The 16,527-nt window shown below is 42.3% G+C and overlaps 3 protein-coding genes across 5 annotated transcripts; 2 read left to right on the plus strand and 1 right to left on the minus strand.

Moving 5' to 3' along the window:
* The first annotated feature begins 287 nt into the window (after window positions 1-287).
* Window positions 288-5,933, plus strand: LOC107221159 (replication factor C subunit 1). Of its 2 annotated transcripts, XM_015660055.2 has the most exons (16): window positions 288-937; window positions 1,052-1,192; window positions 1,304-1,462; window positions 1,564-1,767; window positions 1,861-2,445; window positions 2,510-2,689; window positions 2,767-3,084; window positions 3,211-3,382; window positions 3,454-3,666; window positions 3,768-3,997; window positions 4,073-4,407; window positions 4,535-4,753; window positions 4,836-5,009; window positions 5,100-5,175; window positions 5,239-5,424; window positions 5,544-5,933. In XM_015660055.2, the coding sequence occupies exons 1-16, from the start codon at window positions 929-931 to the stop codon at window positions 5,646-5,648; spliced, it is 3,306 nt and encodes a 1,101-aa protein (XP_015515541.2). In that variant the 5' UTR covers window positions 288-928; the 3' UTR covers window positions 5,649-5,933. The 2 variants fall into 2 exon arrangements, with proteins under 2 accessions (XP_015515541.2, XP_046595705.1); XM_046739749.1 differs by having other exon boundaries at window positions 288-932; window positions 1,052-1,462.
* LOC107221160 (angiotensin-converting enzyme) lies at window positions 5,777-13,138 on the minus strand. Of its 2 annotated transcripts, XM_046739770.1 has the most exons (11): window positions 13,003-13,138; window positions 11,908-12,043; window positions 11,557-11,846; window positions 8,911-9,292; window positions 7,837-8,155; window positions 7,401-7,625; window positions 7,023-7,319; window positions 6,716-6,950; window positions 6,376-6,630; window positions 6,106-6,281; window positions 5,777-6,025 (listed from the first exon to the last, which is right to left on the minus strand). In XM_046739770.1, exons 3-11 carry the CDS (start codon window positions 11,568-11,570, stop codon window positions 5,970-5,972), a joined length of 1,959 nt encoding a protein of 652 aa, XP_046595726.1. In that variant the 5' UTR covers window positions 11,571-11,846; window positions 11,908-12,043; window positions 13,003-13,138; the 3' UTR covers window positions 5,777-5,969. The 2 variants fall into 2 exon arrangements, with proteins under 2 accessions (XP_046595726.1, XP_015515543.1); XM_015660057.2 differs by lacking the exon at window positions 13,003-13,138 and having other exon boundaries at window positions 11,908-12,046.
* Window positions 13,139-13,480: 342 nt separating this feature from the next.
* Window positions 13,481-15,809, plus strand: LOC107221157 (actin-5, muscle-specific). The gene is made up of 2 exons (XM_015660053.2): window positions 13,481-13,597; window positions 14,512-15,809. Exon 2 carries the CDS (start codon window positions 14,534-14,536, stop codon window positions 15,662-15,664), a length of 1,131 nt encoding a protein of 376 aa, XP_015515539.1. The 5' UTR covers window positions 13,481-13,597; window positions 14,512-14,533; the 3' UTR covers window positions 15,665-15,809.
* Window positions 15,810-16,527: the final 718 nt, after the last annotated feature.

A 16,527-nucleotide genomic window follows, 5' to 3' on the forward strand; every position in this document is an offset into this window, starting at 1 on the left:
AAATTCCGGGAATTTGAAATTTGTTTTTTTCTGAGTTTCAATAATTACGGAAAGGAGTTGAAATAAATGTTTTCTCTCAACAAATGAAATTTATTTCATTCATTCATATATATATATGTCTCTCTCCTGTTTACATCGTCTTCCACAGCACCATCGTGAAGATTAATATTAGTGGAAGGATGAAGGGTCCGCATGAAAGGATAAATCTCTTCGACTATGTCTTGTGGCCTAATAATGGAAGGAACGGCAAACATAATGTTAATAACTGATAAAGTTCAATGTGATTCCAATATATTTTTTATTGATCATGATTGAGAAATTGTACATATTTATTTTAAAAAATTTCGGTTCAAATTAGAGAAAAAAATTATAAGTAGGTACTAAATCGTTGAAACTATTGCGTCACCTATGAAACATAGTTTCCTCAGTTAAAAATTATGTACAATTTTCTACATAAAGAAAGTGTAAAACTACAAATTCTTAATAATATTTACAATTAGGTTATGAACTTTTCCATCGTGTTTAGCAGCATTTACTCGACTCATAACCGCCACAGCTCGCAATTCTTTATCACGACGTTTTTTCGTCGAAAACCGACCCTTGAATCTCACTCGAAATGACATTTTCACACTCTTTTGTTAACAAGATTTCGTAAAACACTGATACACGCTGGAAGCTACAAATATATAGGAGAATTGCGCTGTGCCACGATTACGCTACACGCGCTCTATGCGTGTGGGGACCTATCCATGCATGAGGTGTGATTGTGTAGGACACACAGAGTGTACAAGCTCTGTCAAAAGTTCTTAACCGACGGCATCATGTAAGACTTGGGTTTTACTGTACGCTGCGGTCGAAACTTTTGGCTGATACGTGTACCTCCAGAACTACCTTAATTGAAGCAAGAACGGAATTTGGTACTTTCAAAATGAGTAAGGTAAAATTAGACACCTCAGACTAAACTTTTCTGCTTAACACGACCCGTCTTATAAATGTTAACTCTCAACATTCGTTTAGCCTAAATAAAACAAATTGTTCATTTCATTCTCAGGCGATAACCTCCTACTTTCAAGTGATTTCTTCAAAAAAAGGCACCGACAGCTCCTCTGTATCAAATAATAATAAGAAGAAGAGACATCAGGTCTCGGATGAAGACAGGGAAAAATCTGTATCTCCGGCTAAACGCCATAAGGTTACACTTTCAGAAACTTGTAAACTTTATTTCAATCTCTCTATCCCAGGGCGATCAAGATATTGACTGCAACTCGAATGCATGTTCATTTCGTGTCCTCCTTTGTTACAGCCTACAAAACGAACTAGCAAGCATCATGTCTTGTCAGATTCGGAAAGTGAAGTGACAGAAGTAAAAGAAAAACCACGGAAGGGAAAATCTTCTGACAGGGAAAAATCCCGGGGTGAAAAAGGTGCCGCGGGCTCAAAAACTTCCCGAATATCGCCAAAGGTTTGTTCTTCATGAATGAAGCTTGATTGGATCTTCAAGCTCGTATTTTTGACATTTTTTTTTTACGGAAGCAGTACTCAGTTATTTTGGTCTATTTGCAGCCTGTGAAACGAAACAAAAAACGACATGTCTTATCAGATTCAGAAGACGAAGTGGTAGAAGTGAAAGAAATATCTAAAAAGGCAGAGTATGGCGAAAAGGAAAAACTTCCACTGAAAAAGATCGCCACAGCAGCTGATGTGTTTGGTAATAAGCCAGTCAAGAGAATCGAAGCACCAAAACCTTCTAAAAAACTGATGGAGGAGGTAAATTCTCCCTATATACGGTCATTTCGCATTTGTACTGTAGCTGAGAAACTGATTTGCAATTAATTCAATTTGTTAAAATTTACCCAATAGGATGATGATTTCTTTTTCGATGATAAACTGGAGGCTGTGCTGGATCAGTTAGCAACGGCTGAAACTGAGCTGGATCGCAAAGCCGAAACCAGTAGCAAAAAAAATGAAAATGATAATCGCAAAAAACAATCTAACGGGAATGCGTCCATAACAGGGTCTAGCAAGGAAGGAAGAAAGACTAGCAAGGTTACGAGGTCTAGTGAAAAAACTATGGATGATACAGTAACTGGTATCAATGAGGATGGCCAAGTTCCAAAAAAAACTATGCGTAATCTTGTGAAGCAAGAATTAGATGACGACCACAAAGAAAAGGGCAGTGACAAGAGTCCTGAGTTTGAGACCAGCAAGTTCATCGAAGTACCTCACAGTAATAAAAAAACAACAGAGGATGCAACATATCAAAAAGGAATATCAAAAATTGAAATAGACAAAACAACCGGACAGAAACGGAAGCGCAGCATTGAGGACGATGACCCTGATCCCTACGAAGCACTGATTCAAAAGAAGAAGCACAATTCTGCTTTATATCAGCAGTATCTACAAAGAGGCGGTGCTAGACATCCAGGCTCTAAAGAAATACCAACGGTTTGTTGATTATTAACTAGCTTGTAGTGAGTTTCCACCACCCCAAAAGTATTCTTTATTTTAGGGGGCAAACAATTGCTTAGCTGGTCTGAGTTTCCTGATAACAGGAGTTTTGGATTCATTGGAAAGAGATGAGGTGGATGATTTGATAAAAAAATATGGAGGACGTCTGTTACATCAAGTTTCAAAAAAGACAGATTATGTAATACTGGGCGATGAACCAGGACCAGCAAAATTGGAAAAGGTAACAAAATTGTGATTTTGCTTGTACCTTGTATATTTTAATTAATTTATTATGAGTAACTGGGCAATTTAATGTAGGCTAAAAAACTTGGAGTTAAAATGATATCCGAGGATGAACTATTGGAACTAATTCGAACGCGGCCTGCGGGTCAGGGAACTTCATTAACGGATGACAAACATCACGCTGGCAAAGAAAAGAAGCTGCCTAGCAAAATGAAGAGAAAAACGCCAGAGCCTGAAACACTGACATCTTCAAAACTTCTGTCTTCAGAGACTGGAAACTCATCAAAACTTAATTCAGAAATCTCTGACATCGATCCAAAATCACTGATATCTGGATATTCGGGTACTACAAAGTCGTCAGAAGTTTTGCAGTCAAGCAACGTACCTACAATGGTAAGAAGAATTTGTTATTTCTGTATGCTTCATTATAAATTGTCATGATAAGTAACAAAATGATTGTTAGCCAAAATCTACGATTCAAAAAATAAAGCTGTAGAATTTATAATGAAATTTGTTCAGGTTCATGTACCTTGTGAAACTGACTCTCAAGTTTGGGTCGAGAAGTACAAGCCAAAAAATATGAAGCAAATTATCGGTCAGCAAGGGGATAAAAGCAATGCCCACAAGCTTTACAATTGGCTAAAAAATTGGCAAAAGAATCACAGTGGAGATGTCAAGTTGACGCGACCTAGTGAGCATAAAAAATACAACATACTCTTTACCTTTGATTAATTCTTCATACTAATACTTAATCTCATCTAGGTCCCTGGGCACAACATGATGGATCATTTTTCAAAGCTGCTCTCTTATCTGGCCCACCAGGAGTTGGAAAGACTACGACGGTACAAATTGTTTGCAATGCTCTAAACCTGGATGCTATAGAATTCAATGCTTCTGATACTCGGAGCAAAAGACTCTTGAAAGAAGAAGTCTCCGAGTTGCTAAATAACAAATCCATGAAGAGCTATTTTGCTGGTAAATCTTGTGTTGTTTGGAGACCAAGTCATAATTATTTTCATAATTTTTTGCTATGAAATTAGTATCCAATACACAAACTTATTCATATGAATCCATAGATGGTAACAATAAGAAACCAGATTTGGATCACGTTTTGGTGATGGATGAAGTTGATGGAATGGCTGGTAACGAAGACCGAGGTGGTCTGCAAGAACTGATTGCACTGATTAAAACTACAAGTGTACCTGTCATTTGTATTTGTAATGATAGAAACCATCCTAAAATGAGAACTCTGTCAAATTACACGTTTGACCTCAAATTTCAGAAGCCTGGAATGAACCAAATTAGGGTGAGTACATAATTCATACATCTAAACGTACTATAAAGACTCTGATTCTAATTAATTCTTTTACCACGCCTACAGTCTGCAATGTTGTCGATATGCTTCAAAGAGAAAATTGAAATCTCCAAGGATGACCTTAGCCAGTTAATCGAATCCACCAATTGTGATGTTCGGCAAGTTTTGAATCACTTATCGCTCTTGGCAAATAATTCGTCAATCGACGAAGTGTCTAAAACAAGGAAATGCAACAAGGATTTACGTTTGGGTCCCTGGGATGTTGTTCAAAAAGTTTTTACTTTTGAGGCACACAAAACTATGTCGATACACGACAAGAGCAATCTCTTTTTCCATGATTATAATATCGCGCCTCTTTTCGTCCAGGAGAATTACCTGGGTGTAACACCAAACTGTCCCAAGTAAGTTCTGAAGTTATTGGCAACAAATCGGTCATTTACGATCAACCAAAGATACTCAACAACCATAAGTATTGGTTGAATGATTGTGTAAATTTTCAAAAAGAATATGTATTATCGTTTGTTACAGAGACCAGCTATTAGAAACCGTAGCAAATGCGGCAGAAAGTTTGGTGCTAGGAGATTTGGTTGAAAATTCAATTCGTCGCAATGGGACCTGGACATTATTGCCAATGCAAGCTTGTTACTCTTCCGTAATTCCCGGCACATTGATGGCCGGTAACATATCGAGGCAAATCATGTTTCCTTCTTGGCTTGGTCAGAATTCTAAAAGAGGAAAATTTGACAGGTCTGTAGTGTACTTTGAATTGCCAAACTTGAATATCAGCACAGATAATTCATCAATGGCTTTCCTTCAAACTCTATTACAGATTACTTCAAGAAATCACAATGCACACGCGACTGGCAACATCGTCGAGCAAAGATGCGATAAATTTAGATTATCTGAAGCATTTGAGAGACGCGGTAGTCAAACCTTTAGTTGACAATGGTGCAGAAGGTACTGCCACGGCACTGAACGTGATGAACTACTATCACTTACTCAGGTTTGTTCATTTCCCGGTGGACTGTCAGAAAAAAAGGCGAAAATTGCAAATAACTTTCTCTAAATTATCTGTTTTGTATTTTTAACATAGGGAAGACTTGGACTCACTAACAGAGGTCTCGTTGTGGCCGGGACAGCATGACCCTATGCAGGCACTGGAAAGTAAGGTATGTAGATGTAAAAAATGATTCTCACGAAATTCGCATGGGGTGATTTTACTTTGTACACAGGTCAAAGCAGCTTTCACGAGAGCGTTCAATAAGAGTGCCATTATGAGACCATACGCTTTCACCAAAGGCACTGAAAAAAAGAAGCGAGCTCAATCTGTGTACAGCGAAGATGCTTTGGAATTAGAAGAAGAAGAAGAGGCGTCAGAGGAAGACGAGGATACTCCTGCCGTAAACGTGAAGACTAAGGTAATAATTTACTTCGTTACTCAAGCGTAGACAAAACTCTTGAGTTACATATATTGCGTGGGAGTAACTCTGATTCACATTTTCGATTAAATTTTCAACTAAAATTTGTAACTTTACAGACGAAGAAAACACCTGCCGCTGCCGATAAAAAAGCGGCTGGGACTTCGGGAGTAAAGAAAAAGAGTAGCAACCCACGCGCGGGAAAGTCAAAGGCGAATAAATAGAGTGTAGCATCTTGGCTTTTACTCCAAATACTCTGACAGCTAACGCGTTGATCGCATCTTGTACATCATAGGTAACGCGTTTGTCTTCTCATTTTGCTTAATGAAAGTTCCAATAATCAAGGCTTCAGTTAATCGTTGAATACATTTATTATTTATGATTCTTCCGACGCGAGTAGAAAATATTATTTTGCCCGTATTAAGGACTCTGCCATTTCACCAGACTTGATTATGTATAAATAACTACTTGTAATACGAGAAAAAATAAAATCAGCATGTTTCATTAAAGATATTGCTGTCTGCATACAATGATCTTTTACTAACTTAGGCTGTGCTTGGCGAATCGACGAGTTGGAGCTGTGACCTGGTTTGCACGCAACCTGGAATCACAACATAAAATGCGAAATTGTAATTCTCCGCAAATCGCCAACCATTCCTCAGATAAATTTTTCAAACTTACGCTTCGAGGTAGAAGTCCAACCGACGTGCGCCCCGGTTTCCTTATTCTTTACCTTCAGCCACTCGTACAATGGATTGAAATACTCTAGTAGGCCAGCAGCGTCCATTTCCCTTTGTCCTGTGATCACCTCCATCGCGTCTGGCCAAGGCTTTGAAGAGCCCAACTTCAGCATGGACCTGGAACAAGTCAATGAATTTAATTGAATTGCGGTTGCTCGGGTACTTTACTTTCTTCATCTCTTAGATTTCGTCTGAATATTCTTCCTCTTACCCAAGAAGGTTACCAGCTTCCTTGCTCTGGTAAATGTCGCACTGGTGCAAAGGCTTGTGGGCAATGTCTGCGGGATCGTATTGTCCTGCAACTTGGCACAGACTCTTGTGAAACTGGAATTGTATCACCGTACTAACGAAGTAACGGATATATTCGACGCTAGCTATGACATGGTACTTTGACGCCACATCGAAGTCTTCCTCCGACCTGTCCACCGGCGGCTCCACACCTTGAAGCTCGTGTACCAGCTTCCACCTGAAATTTTTGCGTGACGAACGATCGAAACGAAAAATTTGAACAGACGAACGGCTACAGCATCAATAAGGAAAATTATACCCACCAGTCACAGTTGTATTTATCAGGTGTAATACTGCCTCTAAAGACGTTCCAGCGCCATTTATCCACGGCATAGCCGAACGGAAGAAACGCAACTTTTTGAAGAGCAATTATGTAAAGATAATTCAGCATTGCCTCTGGATCTTCCTGAGTGTCCTGGTCGAGGAGATTTATTTTTTTCAAGTGCTGAAGTGTCGATACGCTCAGGGCCATCACGTCGCCGATCGCCTCGTGGAAACCTGCGTGTTTTACGAGCTTAAACTACAGGACGGAACATATTTTATCAAGGAAAGAGAAGGATAAAATCTCACCAGGATTTGCACCTTCCCTGAACGGGAAGGGTTGGTCTTTGTACTGCATGTAATACTGTATGTGGCCCATCTCGTGATGCGCGGTTGAAAGGTCCTCGCTGTTGACCCTGGTGCACTGCTTGATCCTGAAGTCCTTGCCATCGTAAAAGTCCCAGGCACTAGCATGGCAGACCAACTCGCGACCGTCGTTCGGCTTCTCCAATATCGAGTTGGTCCAAAACGATTCAGAAACGGCGGAAAGGTTCAGGGATGTGAAGAAGCTGTCGGCCAGATGAAAAATCCGGTTCGCGTCATACCCTACGTGGTTTATCAGAGGTATAAATTTTATATTACCTTAAAAAAAGGTAACAATACTGTATAAAATGTGTCGCAGGGCACCTTGCTTGACCATATTTTCGGTCGCGTCGGGGAGTTTTTTTCCCGGATAGGGTGTTGAAAAATCAGCGATATGCTCCCAAGTCTGTGCCCACATATTACCGAGAAGATGAGCGGGCAGTGGTCCATCCCTCGATACTATCTGGTCTCCGTATTTTTCGCGCAGTTGGTTCCTCACGTACGCGTGGAGTTCCAAGTACAACGGCCTCATTTGCTGCCATAGATTTTCTATAATGAAAATGTTATATTTCAAAATTGAAATTGATTAATTTGTTTCGATGTGTCATGACGTACATGTTAGGGTGGTTCATTTTTTAACTTTTTGTTGAAGGTGCCACTCTAAATGGCACTCGAATGGCCGAGTGGCACCTTAAATGAAAAAGTTTAATAAGAAACCACCCTAGTACATGTGTTAATCTCAAAATTTACCCTTACTGACCAATCTGACCGGCGAAATTATCTGTCTCATAATCGTCTAACCAGCTCGCCGCGTTGTCTGTGTAATTGTTAAGTCGAGCCGCTCTGTTGATCAAGTCAACATATTTGGGGTACAGTGGTTTAACCTTTTCCCCGGTCGCCTTTCGCCATTCGATCCAGACATGTTTTAATTCCTCTGGGTCTCTGCTGGACATCAAGAGCTCAGTTAAATGAGGTTCCAGGGCGAGATCGCACTTGTCCGCTTCCTTGTACTCGCAGATTCTTGCCGTACTGTACTCTTGTTGCATATTTGCCACGGTGTTCTCGTAGTCCTCATAGTCCTGTATAGAAATTTGCAAATATAGAGATTTTGCAAAAATCAGTCACATCCCAGATAACATTGACGGAACCTCATGACTTGCAATGTTTAGATCAACAAAGATTGTGTGCAAATCACTGTTACATTATTGATAACAATCTGATTCTCGTAAACGGAACTCAAATAAACAGCAAGTAAACTACAATATGTGATGTACAAATTAACTTGGATTATTGTGCAGAATAAATACACAATTTAGCAGCATGTTAAGCGCAAAACGTGAGATACACTACTCAAATTGCATAGCTTGCTGCATAATTGCTGCCAATTTGCGCTTCGTTACTGGCGATCATTTTCTGATTGCCAGACTAACTACATATTATATCGAAGTAAAATTCGTTGATATTTGCACACAACTGGTAATGGCTTGCTTGAAAATTGCATGCAATTTGTAAATATTTTCACGCCTGGGATGATTTAGAATCATATTGAACAACCGTTTTATATTCGCAATATGAGAAAATTAAAATAGTAGCAATACAAGGCCTATTCTGGATACAGATGCCTGTACCGACATTTTACCGACACTCCCAATTTCGGTACAGGAATCTCTATCCAAACCCAGCCTTGTATTATACTACTTATAATTAGAATCAATTGAAATGTTACTGTCTGAAATAATTTTACGACACAGGCATTCTACAAATATGTTGTCTTTTGTATTACGCAATTCGCGAATGTATTATAACTGCAAGGGTAATCGTGGGATTATGTGACCTTCTTCTCTAGAACGCCGACGCCGAGCCGTGCGTGTTTCGAAAACTGTCTCCTGATTTCGTCGTCCCCAATCCTTTGCCATGGGAATGCCTGAATCTCGGCCCATTTCGCTTTCCCGGCAGCCGCAGCCTCGGACAGCATGTGAATTTTCGCCACAAGGTTTGCCGCGGTCAAATTCGAGTCGTAGGCCCATTGCGCCAGGGCCCCACGGTTGTACCATACCGAGGTCTCGTTGTTCAATCGCTCGAGAAACTCCTTGGCACGTTGCAGCTCAAGGCCTGTCAACGGCCCCGTCTCCGTCGTCGCTGCGACCTCGCTCTGCACCTCTACTGCAGGTTCTTCGGCGAGCGCTAATTGACTCCCGACAGCCATCAGAAAGCATCTAAAAATGAAAAAAACAAAATGAGAGAATCGTGAATATATTTAAAAAAATGTATTCCCTTTTTTCTTTAAGCTGGCATCACCTGACGCATTCCTCCGGCTCTTCGGAGATTTTTATCTCATTTACATGCTGCAGCTTTGGTAAACAAGTTTTGCAAAGGCGCACAGGTCGAGAGAGAAATGTAGCAATGGAATTCGCTGAATGCCATTAACCCCAGACAGCACAAAACTTGAAGTCGTCAAAAAAAAGCGTCTAAAGGATGTCTTATACGCCATTTTCTGGCGCCCAAAAGATGTCCTTGGGACCTCATAGAAATCCGAAAATGGCGCGTAAGACACCCCTAGACGTCTTTTTGTGCTGTCTGGGAAATTATTGTTAATTCGTGTTAGTTTTTTTACCTAATTATCGCTAAGCAGCGAACGTAATAACGCATATCACGCAGCTTACTCCATACGAAATTCGTTGAAACATTTGGACATCTATCGTGCATGTTCACCGAAATCAACACATGCTTGGTATAATCTATAAGATAATATCGGAGGCTTGCCTCGTCTAGTATTACAGCTTTCGCCGGCGGTAAAGCGGTTAGTTGTTTTCGTCATCAAATTTTTATCTTGTTTTGTTGTGTCGTGTTTCCTCACGCCCGTACATTTTCGTTCTCACCCTTTTATACGTACGCCTTTTGCGACGAGACCAGCACAAACACACACGTAAACGTCGTGACGCGCGTAGCGGACCGTGGACCGACCTCGCGGGAGATGATGCGTGACATATCTTACGACTAATCAGTACTGCACGGAAAAAAATTTAATACAGATTTTACATCTGTGTCGTGAGTATACGAACAGCACTTTTTTCGCGTCAGATCTACATCAATTGCGGTTGATCTACCTAAGCATACCGCAACACTTACGATCGGTTTTGTAAATTTTTCCGCAATTGCCGCAGTAGATTTAAGTGAAAAAAAGTGCCCTCCGTACTATATTCACCACAGGATATGTGAAAACAAAAATATTTTTATTTCCGTGTGTACTTTCGGGTATACGTTCTGCACGCGTGTAACGCAGCACATGTGAGCTACATGATACTACGATGCGTAGATTTCATTTCTAGCCTATCACCGATTACTCGTGCAATTGTTTCTACGACGAATCTCTGTACGTTATATCCGTGCATACTTACGCACCTGCAATGATCAGGCGTGTAGTTAGGTAATTGATTACGAGGCTGCGGCGAGCTCCACAGCCTCGCTGGACTTTACTGACATCGCTCACTCGGTATACGCGTGTAAACGTTGCAGTTTCATCCGCAATCTTGCTGGATTAAGCTCTCTGTTTTGATTGTCAAAAATTCTGTCATACTATAATCAAATGATTTACAGATTTCTTTGATCCTCAAACTCCTTTGGTGAAAACTTCTACCGTTATACGAATTTTTACAGAAATTGGAACATTTCGTATTCTTCTTCTATACAGTTCTTCGTACGGAATTGTTAATTTTCTTTAAAAATTGTAACAGCTTGTACATTTGCTACTGACAGAAATACTAGTTTTTATAATAAACTAGGCATAATCACAATTTTGTATGAAAACAACTTTTTGCACAATATTGTACGAAATTTTCCCATTTCCCTAAAAATTTGTAGAAAATAGTTGAAATAATCTTCACCACGGTCGTGTATAGGAATTATTCTTATCTTCCAGAATTTTTCATACTTCACAGAACGAGTTTGCCTTTCATTTCTTTCAATTCATTCGAATAATTCGCCTGCGGGTAAAACTTTAATCGGATTCCATCAGGTGCTAACTAAACAACGGAGATAAATTTTTTGCAGATTTTGAAGTCCTGTTATAGCAAACCGGCCAGACAAGTCAGAAATGACAACGGTAACTCCTGATACACGCAAGCGTTGAACACAAATATAAGGTCTGAATACGTCGCGTTCTACTAATCATCTAAAACGAATTAGTCGATTTCAAATGTTTCATTAGACTCCTTTAATTTTCTGACATGAAGTTGAACTCGATGACCAATTCGTTTATCTTAATTTCAACTTTCCCCAGGATATACACAGTAATTTTTGAATTCCGAATTGGAAACAGTACAGCAAATTTCACATGCGGGTGATTGGCTTTTCCGGTGAGATCGGTGACCTCATTTGAACCCACAAATAAACGGCCAATTAATGAAACCGAGACAACGTGTTACGCGAGGCTCACAGCGTACGTATGATATAGAGTAATTACTCTAGGGCGTATACTCACAATCGCAGCATCATCCCGCACTCTTCAACGTCGATCGCGCTCTCCTCGTCAAGATTCTTCTCCGGCCCGATGAGCGCAGTTTAGTTGTCAAGTCCGCAACAGTCGGCCGTTCGACTGGTCAGCCTACGACAGGAGGCCGGGGTAAACAACTCTGAGAGTTTGTCTTCGTAGCCCCGGCCTTTGACCGCTCGGCCCCACTACTTTTCTCCTTATGGCTGGAGTAGACTGAACTGGAACCGAGCACTGGCAGTGCCTTCCAACCACCGTTCCTTATCGGAAACATCGTATGCCTGGGCGAAAATCACGCCCACAGAATTTAACGAGGTGAAATTAATACGAAAAAAAACTCACCCCATATTTCTTTCTATGCATGCACACGTAGAGTGTCGACTCTTCATCTTGTTCCGTTTGTTACCCGGGTTACCGTCATTTCGGTTACTTCGCTGCTCTCCCAACGGAATGTGGATCCGAATATCTCGTTCATGGTCTGAAATAGGTCGTACAGTGTTAATTACATTCTGATTTCCTCTTCAGTCATGCACAGTAAATTTTATTCATACTGGTTCCCGCCAGTCTGTACTCGCGGCAAAAGTAGTTCACAACATCGACGCCGGGAGCGCGCCACTTTATGGATCAATTATTTATAATGATTAAAATAATTTTTCAGCTTTTGTACCGCTGAGTAAACTGTTTTGAAACACGTTTTAGCTTTTCAAGTTAAATGTTGGATGAAATTATAAATAGACGGTAATATGTGTCACGCAAAGTATGATGAATAAAATGGTTCGTATGTTCGGCTTATTTGTCTCGGAGAAATTGATCTACAAGTACATATTTTTACACTCCGCTGCGCAACGGCCGCTCTATTCGTGAGGAAATCATTTTCTGATCATTGGAATTCGAAAACGAAACCTTGGAGAAATTCGGCAGTATGAAAATATAAATTACAACAAGATTTTACAAAGTTTTGTCAATAATGAACACGATTCGACGGCAGAAATCTTATCCACTGGTCTCGGCAGCTGAACACAAATGTTGACATGAATGAATAGCACTGAACTTATCACTCGATGAGAATAATTGTGTATCATAATTATAATTTTGCGAGAAACGCTGTGACGGTGTTCTCAGAGGCCGCCAGACACCCCGATTTTCGTTCCGTCCGAAACAGAAAAATAGGAAATTAAATAAACCAATATGGATTGAGAGAAAAACCAAAATAACCGTCAGCCGAATGGTGAAAAAAAATTTCTGCCGCCTATTAGAAGCTGGCTCGCTAAGCTCCAGCGTATCTTAGGCTGATTTTATAGATCGAAATTGTGTATACAAGGAAATTCGCCGAATATTATCGCTTAATTTTGAAAGTCTTTGATAAAAATTGTCTCCCACACATTCACACAACGTAGATTCTGTTATTTTTCAAAATTTTATCTGTAAAAATCTTACAAAATACTCGAAGGACCTTCGAAAAGGTTCGTATTTCGAAATAATTGACCAACTTGACGAGTATAGCGGTACAGCGATAATTTCAAACGATAATTTCGAAAAGTACTTCTTCAACGAAGGTATGTAATCGGCAGCACCGCGGTGCGGATCTCACTGCGATGATTGACTGAAAAATAGATAAGAGAGCCTGGACGAATCTGCACAAGCGGACCAAATTAGGGCGTAACCGAGTTTTTCCGCGTGTAGGTAGGTTCGGGGGCGGGGGTTTTGAGCGAAAGCGTTTGTTTGGAATTTCCAAACGGGCACCGCGCCCCGCGACGCCTGGCGTCGGGACGCGCGGCACCCTCGGCGTCTATTCAGGGCTGTCCAACGGCTCGCGGCAGCCCGCGGATAGCAATATTTTCGGGCTTTTCCGAGCTTTCGGAGGCCGCGGGCGTGGGCCATTGCGTGGGCAGCGGCGTTGGCCAACCCTGGAGCATCTCCGTGCCCATGTTGGGTAGCGTCGGCTAGGGAACGGACGTTATATCTGGCGTCGCGACGCTTCCAGACCTCAGCCGCTCCGCAGCCGCCCGCCGATTCACTACCCACCCCGACGGTTAGTACCTACCCGCGATTTTATACGCAGTTTTATCAAGTTCCGACCTGTCGACGATTTCACTATTTTCTAGTAAATTTCAAAACTTTTGAAAAGCATATTCTGGATTTCAAGTATCTTGATATTTTGATTTTGCGACTATTCTACCATCATCGATAAATTGTTGCGAACTAATTCAGAGTCTGATATCGTTTTATCAATTCAGTCACGATCTGTTATTGCTGCAGTGGATTAAAGTTTTTACGTCCGCACGTATGAGTATATATACACCGCGAGGATGCTGTATGCAGTAATTGTGGCATGATCTGGTGACGCACGAATTTACGCACGTGTCAAATTGTTGTGATATTGTTATATTGAGTATCCGAAGAACAACGTGACGACGAAACTGACGATTTTCATCACGCTCACAATTATATTGAATCTTTGATTAGTCCATCGGTTTATCTTCTTCTTTTTCTTCTTACGTTGATTTTTTTCCTGCCTTTTAGTGGTTTGAACGTGTCGTTTCATTCCGGAAATTAAAGGTGTTACCATACCGCGAGATTGTTACTGCACGTACAAGTATTGCGGTGAAACTATTACTATCCATCGACCGTTAGAGTCGCTTCATTCTATCGAGTTCACAATTTTTTCGAGACAAATTCGAGACTAAACGATTCGTTGAAGAAAGAGATCGGTTCTCAATGAAGAAACAAATAGTTAATGTATCGCGTCACCACTCTCTATAATACTGACAGTCAGCATCCAAGTGGCATGTATAAATCTGGCTTCTTTGATGCTCGATCCTCGATACAGAAGTCTTTGCAAAATTTTGTTGCCTCAATCGCCATAAGCGTAGAGGGAACCGTGTCCCGGAAACTTGAATCGAAAGTTCCCTGAATAATTTGTGCTGTCATTTTTTTTTTTTACAGAGACAAATAAACAAGATCCAAGATGTGTGACGACGAAGTAGCAGCTCTGGTCGTAGACAATGGCTCCGGTATGTGCAAGGCCGGTTTCGCCGGAGACGACGCGCCCCGCGCCGTCTTCCCCTCGATCGTCGGTCGCCCCCGTCACCAGGGAGTCATGGTCGGTATGGGACAGAAGGACAGCTACGTCGGTGACGAGGCGCAGAGCAAGAGAGGTATCCTCACCCTGAAGTACCCGATCGAACACGGCATCATCACCAACTGGGACGACATGGAGAAGATCTGGCACCACACCTTCTACAACGAGCTGCGCGTCGCCCCCGAGGAGCACCCCGTCCTCCTGACCGAGGCTCCCCTGAACCCCAAGGCCAACCGCGAGAAGATGACGCAGATCATGTTCGAGACCTTCAACAGCCCCGCGATGTACGTCGCGATCCAGGCCGTCCTCTCCCTCTACGCCTCCGGTCGTACCACCGGTATCGTCCTCGACTCCGGCGACGGTGTCTCCCACACGGTCCCCATCTACGAAGGTTACGCCCTGCCCCACGCCATCCTGCGTCTCGACCTCGCCGGTCGCGACCTTACCGACTACCTCATGAAGATCCTCACCGAGCGCGGATACTCCTTCACGACGACCGCCGAGCGCGAAATCGTCCGCGACATCAAGGAGAAGCTCTGCTACGTCGCCCTCGACTTCGAGCAGGAAATGGCCACCGCCGCCGCCAGCACCTCCCTCGAGAAGAGCTACGAGCTCCCCGACGGCCAGGTGATCACCATCGGCAACGAGAGGTTCCGCACGCCCGAGGCCCTCTTCCAGCCCTCGTTCCTGGGTATGGAATCCTGCGGCATCCACGAGACCGTCTACAACTCCATCATGAAGTGCGACGTCGACATCCGTAAGGACCTATACGCCAACAACGTCCTCTCCGGAGGTACCACCATGTACCCCGGTATCGCCGATCGTATGCAGAAGGAGATCACCGCCCTCGCCCCGTCGACGATCAAGATCAAGATCATCGCTCCCCCGGAAAGGAAGTACTCCGTATGGATCGGTGGATCCATCCTCGCCTCCCTCTCCACCTTCCAGCAGATGTGGATCTCCAAGCAGGAGTACGACGAGTCCGGCCCTGGAATCGTCCACCGCAAGTGCTTCTAAGCGGTTTAACCCCGTACCAAAAAATTCGACAAATTTTAACCGTCACGACCCTTGCGGGAACAACTACCACTCTCGTATTCCCGCGCTACAAGAAAATGCTGCTACAACACGTCAAGATCATCAATATCATCAACGTCATCATTCATCGAATCATTATCATTGGCGTCGTCCGTGGATGACGTCACAGTTCATATATAATTTCATCTCGTCTCGAAACGCTCCCAAAGAAGCCGAAAATTTCTTTGACACGGAAAGAGCTAAAAAAGCGGACGGCGGCGGTGGCTCTCCGTACAGCGCGTCACCCGAGGCCGGTTAGGCTTATCTCATTACCAACAGCAGGAAATCACACCTCCTCTCCCTCCCCGTTATTTTCTACGAAAATTAAACTGCAAATGCTGGAAGGAAACGAAGACAAGAGGAGAAGAGAGGCAATATCAAAACACTCCTAAAAGGGTAAGCGATCCGGGAAGGGTCTCTCTCTTTCTCCCTCTTTCGTCTTGCGGGCAACGCGAAGACGCACCCGAGGATCGCAGCACGGCGTATCTGCAACGGGGGACGGGATTATCGCCGGTATTAAGACAAGCTCGGTTAGCTCCGGGCGACGCGACGCTATTATTTACCTGTCTCGTGAGAGATTCTGCCCTCGCCTATAAATTGATTATAACTTATAAAACGTAACTATATGTTTACGCATATATATACACTAGTCTGCTAACCAAAAGCAAACCAACCAATATATATATATGTAATACTATTTTAATTTATTTTGTAAATATTATACATTATATTATTGTTATATACGTCAAAAATCACGGCAAATATACATTATCTCACACTATACGTGTATGCATCGAAAACCACAC

This window comes from Neodiprion lecontei, chromosome 1 (genome assembly GCF_021901455.1).
Source record: "Neodiprion lecontei isolate iyNeoLeco1 chromosome 1, iyNeoLeco1.1, whole genome shotgun sequence".
Lineage (NCBI taxonomy): Eukaryota > Metazoa > Arthropoda > Insecta > Hymenoptera > Diprionidae > Neodiprion > Neodiprion lecontei.

What these genes read in the sequence shown, in the direction of transcription:
- LOC107221159 (XM_015660055.2), top strand. An exon ending in CTAAAAAACTGATGGAGGAG is followed by an intron (nt 1,768 to 1,860) that starts GTAAATTCTCCC and finishes TTTACCCAATAG; the next exon opens with GATGATGATTTCTTTTTCGA. An exon ending in GCTCTAAAGAAATACCAACG is followed by an intron (nt 2,446 to 2,509) that starts GTTTGTTGATTA and finishes TCTTTATTTTAG; the next exon opens with GGGGCAAACAATTGCTTAGC.
- LOC107221160 (XM_046739770.1), bottom strand. An exon ending in CGAAAATATGGTCAAGCAAG is followed by an intron (nt 7,320 to 7,400) that starts GTGCCCTGCGAC and finishes TAAACCACGTAG; the next exon opens with GGTATGACGCGAACCGGATT. An exon ending in GAAGCTGGTAACCTTCTTGG is followed by an intron (nt 6,282 to 6,375) that starts GTAAGAGGAAGA and finishes GACTTGTTCCAG; the next exon opens with GTCCATGCTGAAGTTGGGCT.
- LOC107221157 (XM_015660053.2), top strand. Translation starts at nt 14,534, where the DNA reads ATGTGTGACGACGAAGTAGCAGCTCTGGTCGTAGACAATGGCTCCGGT.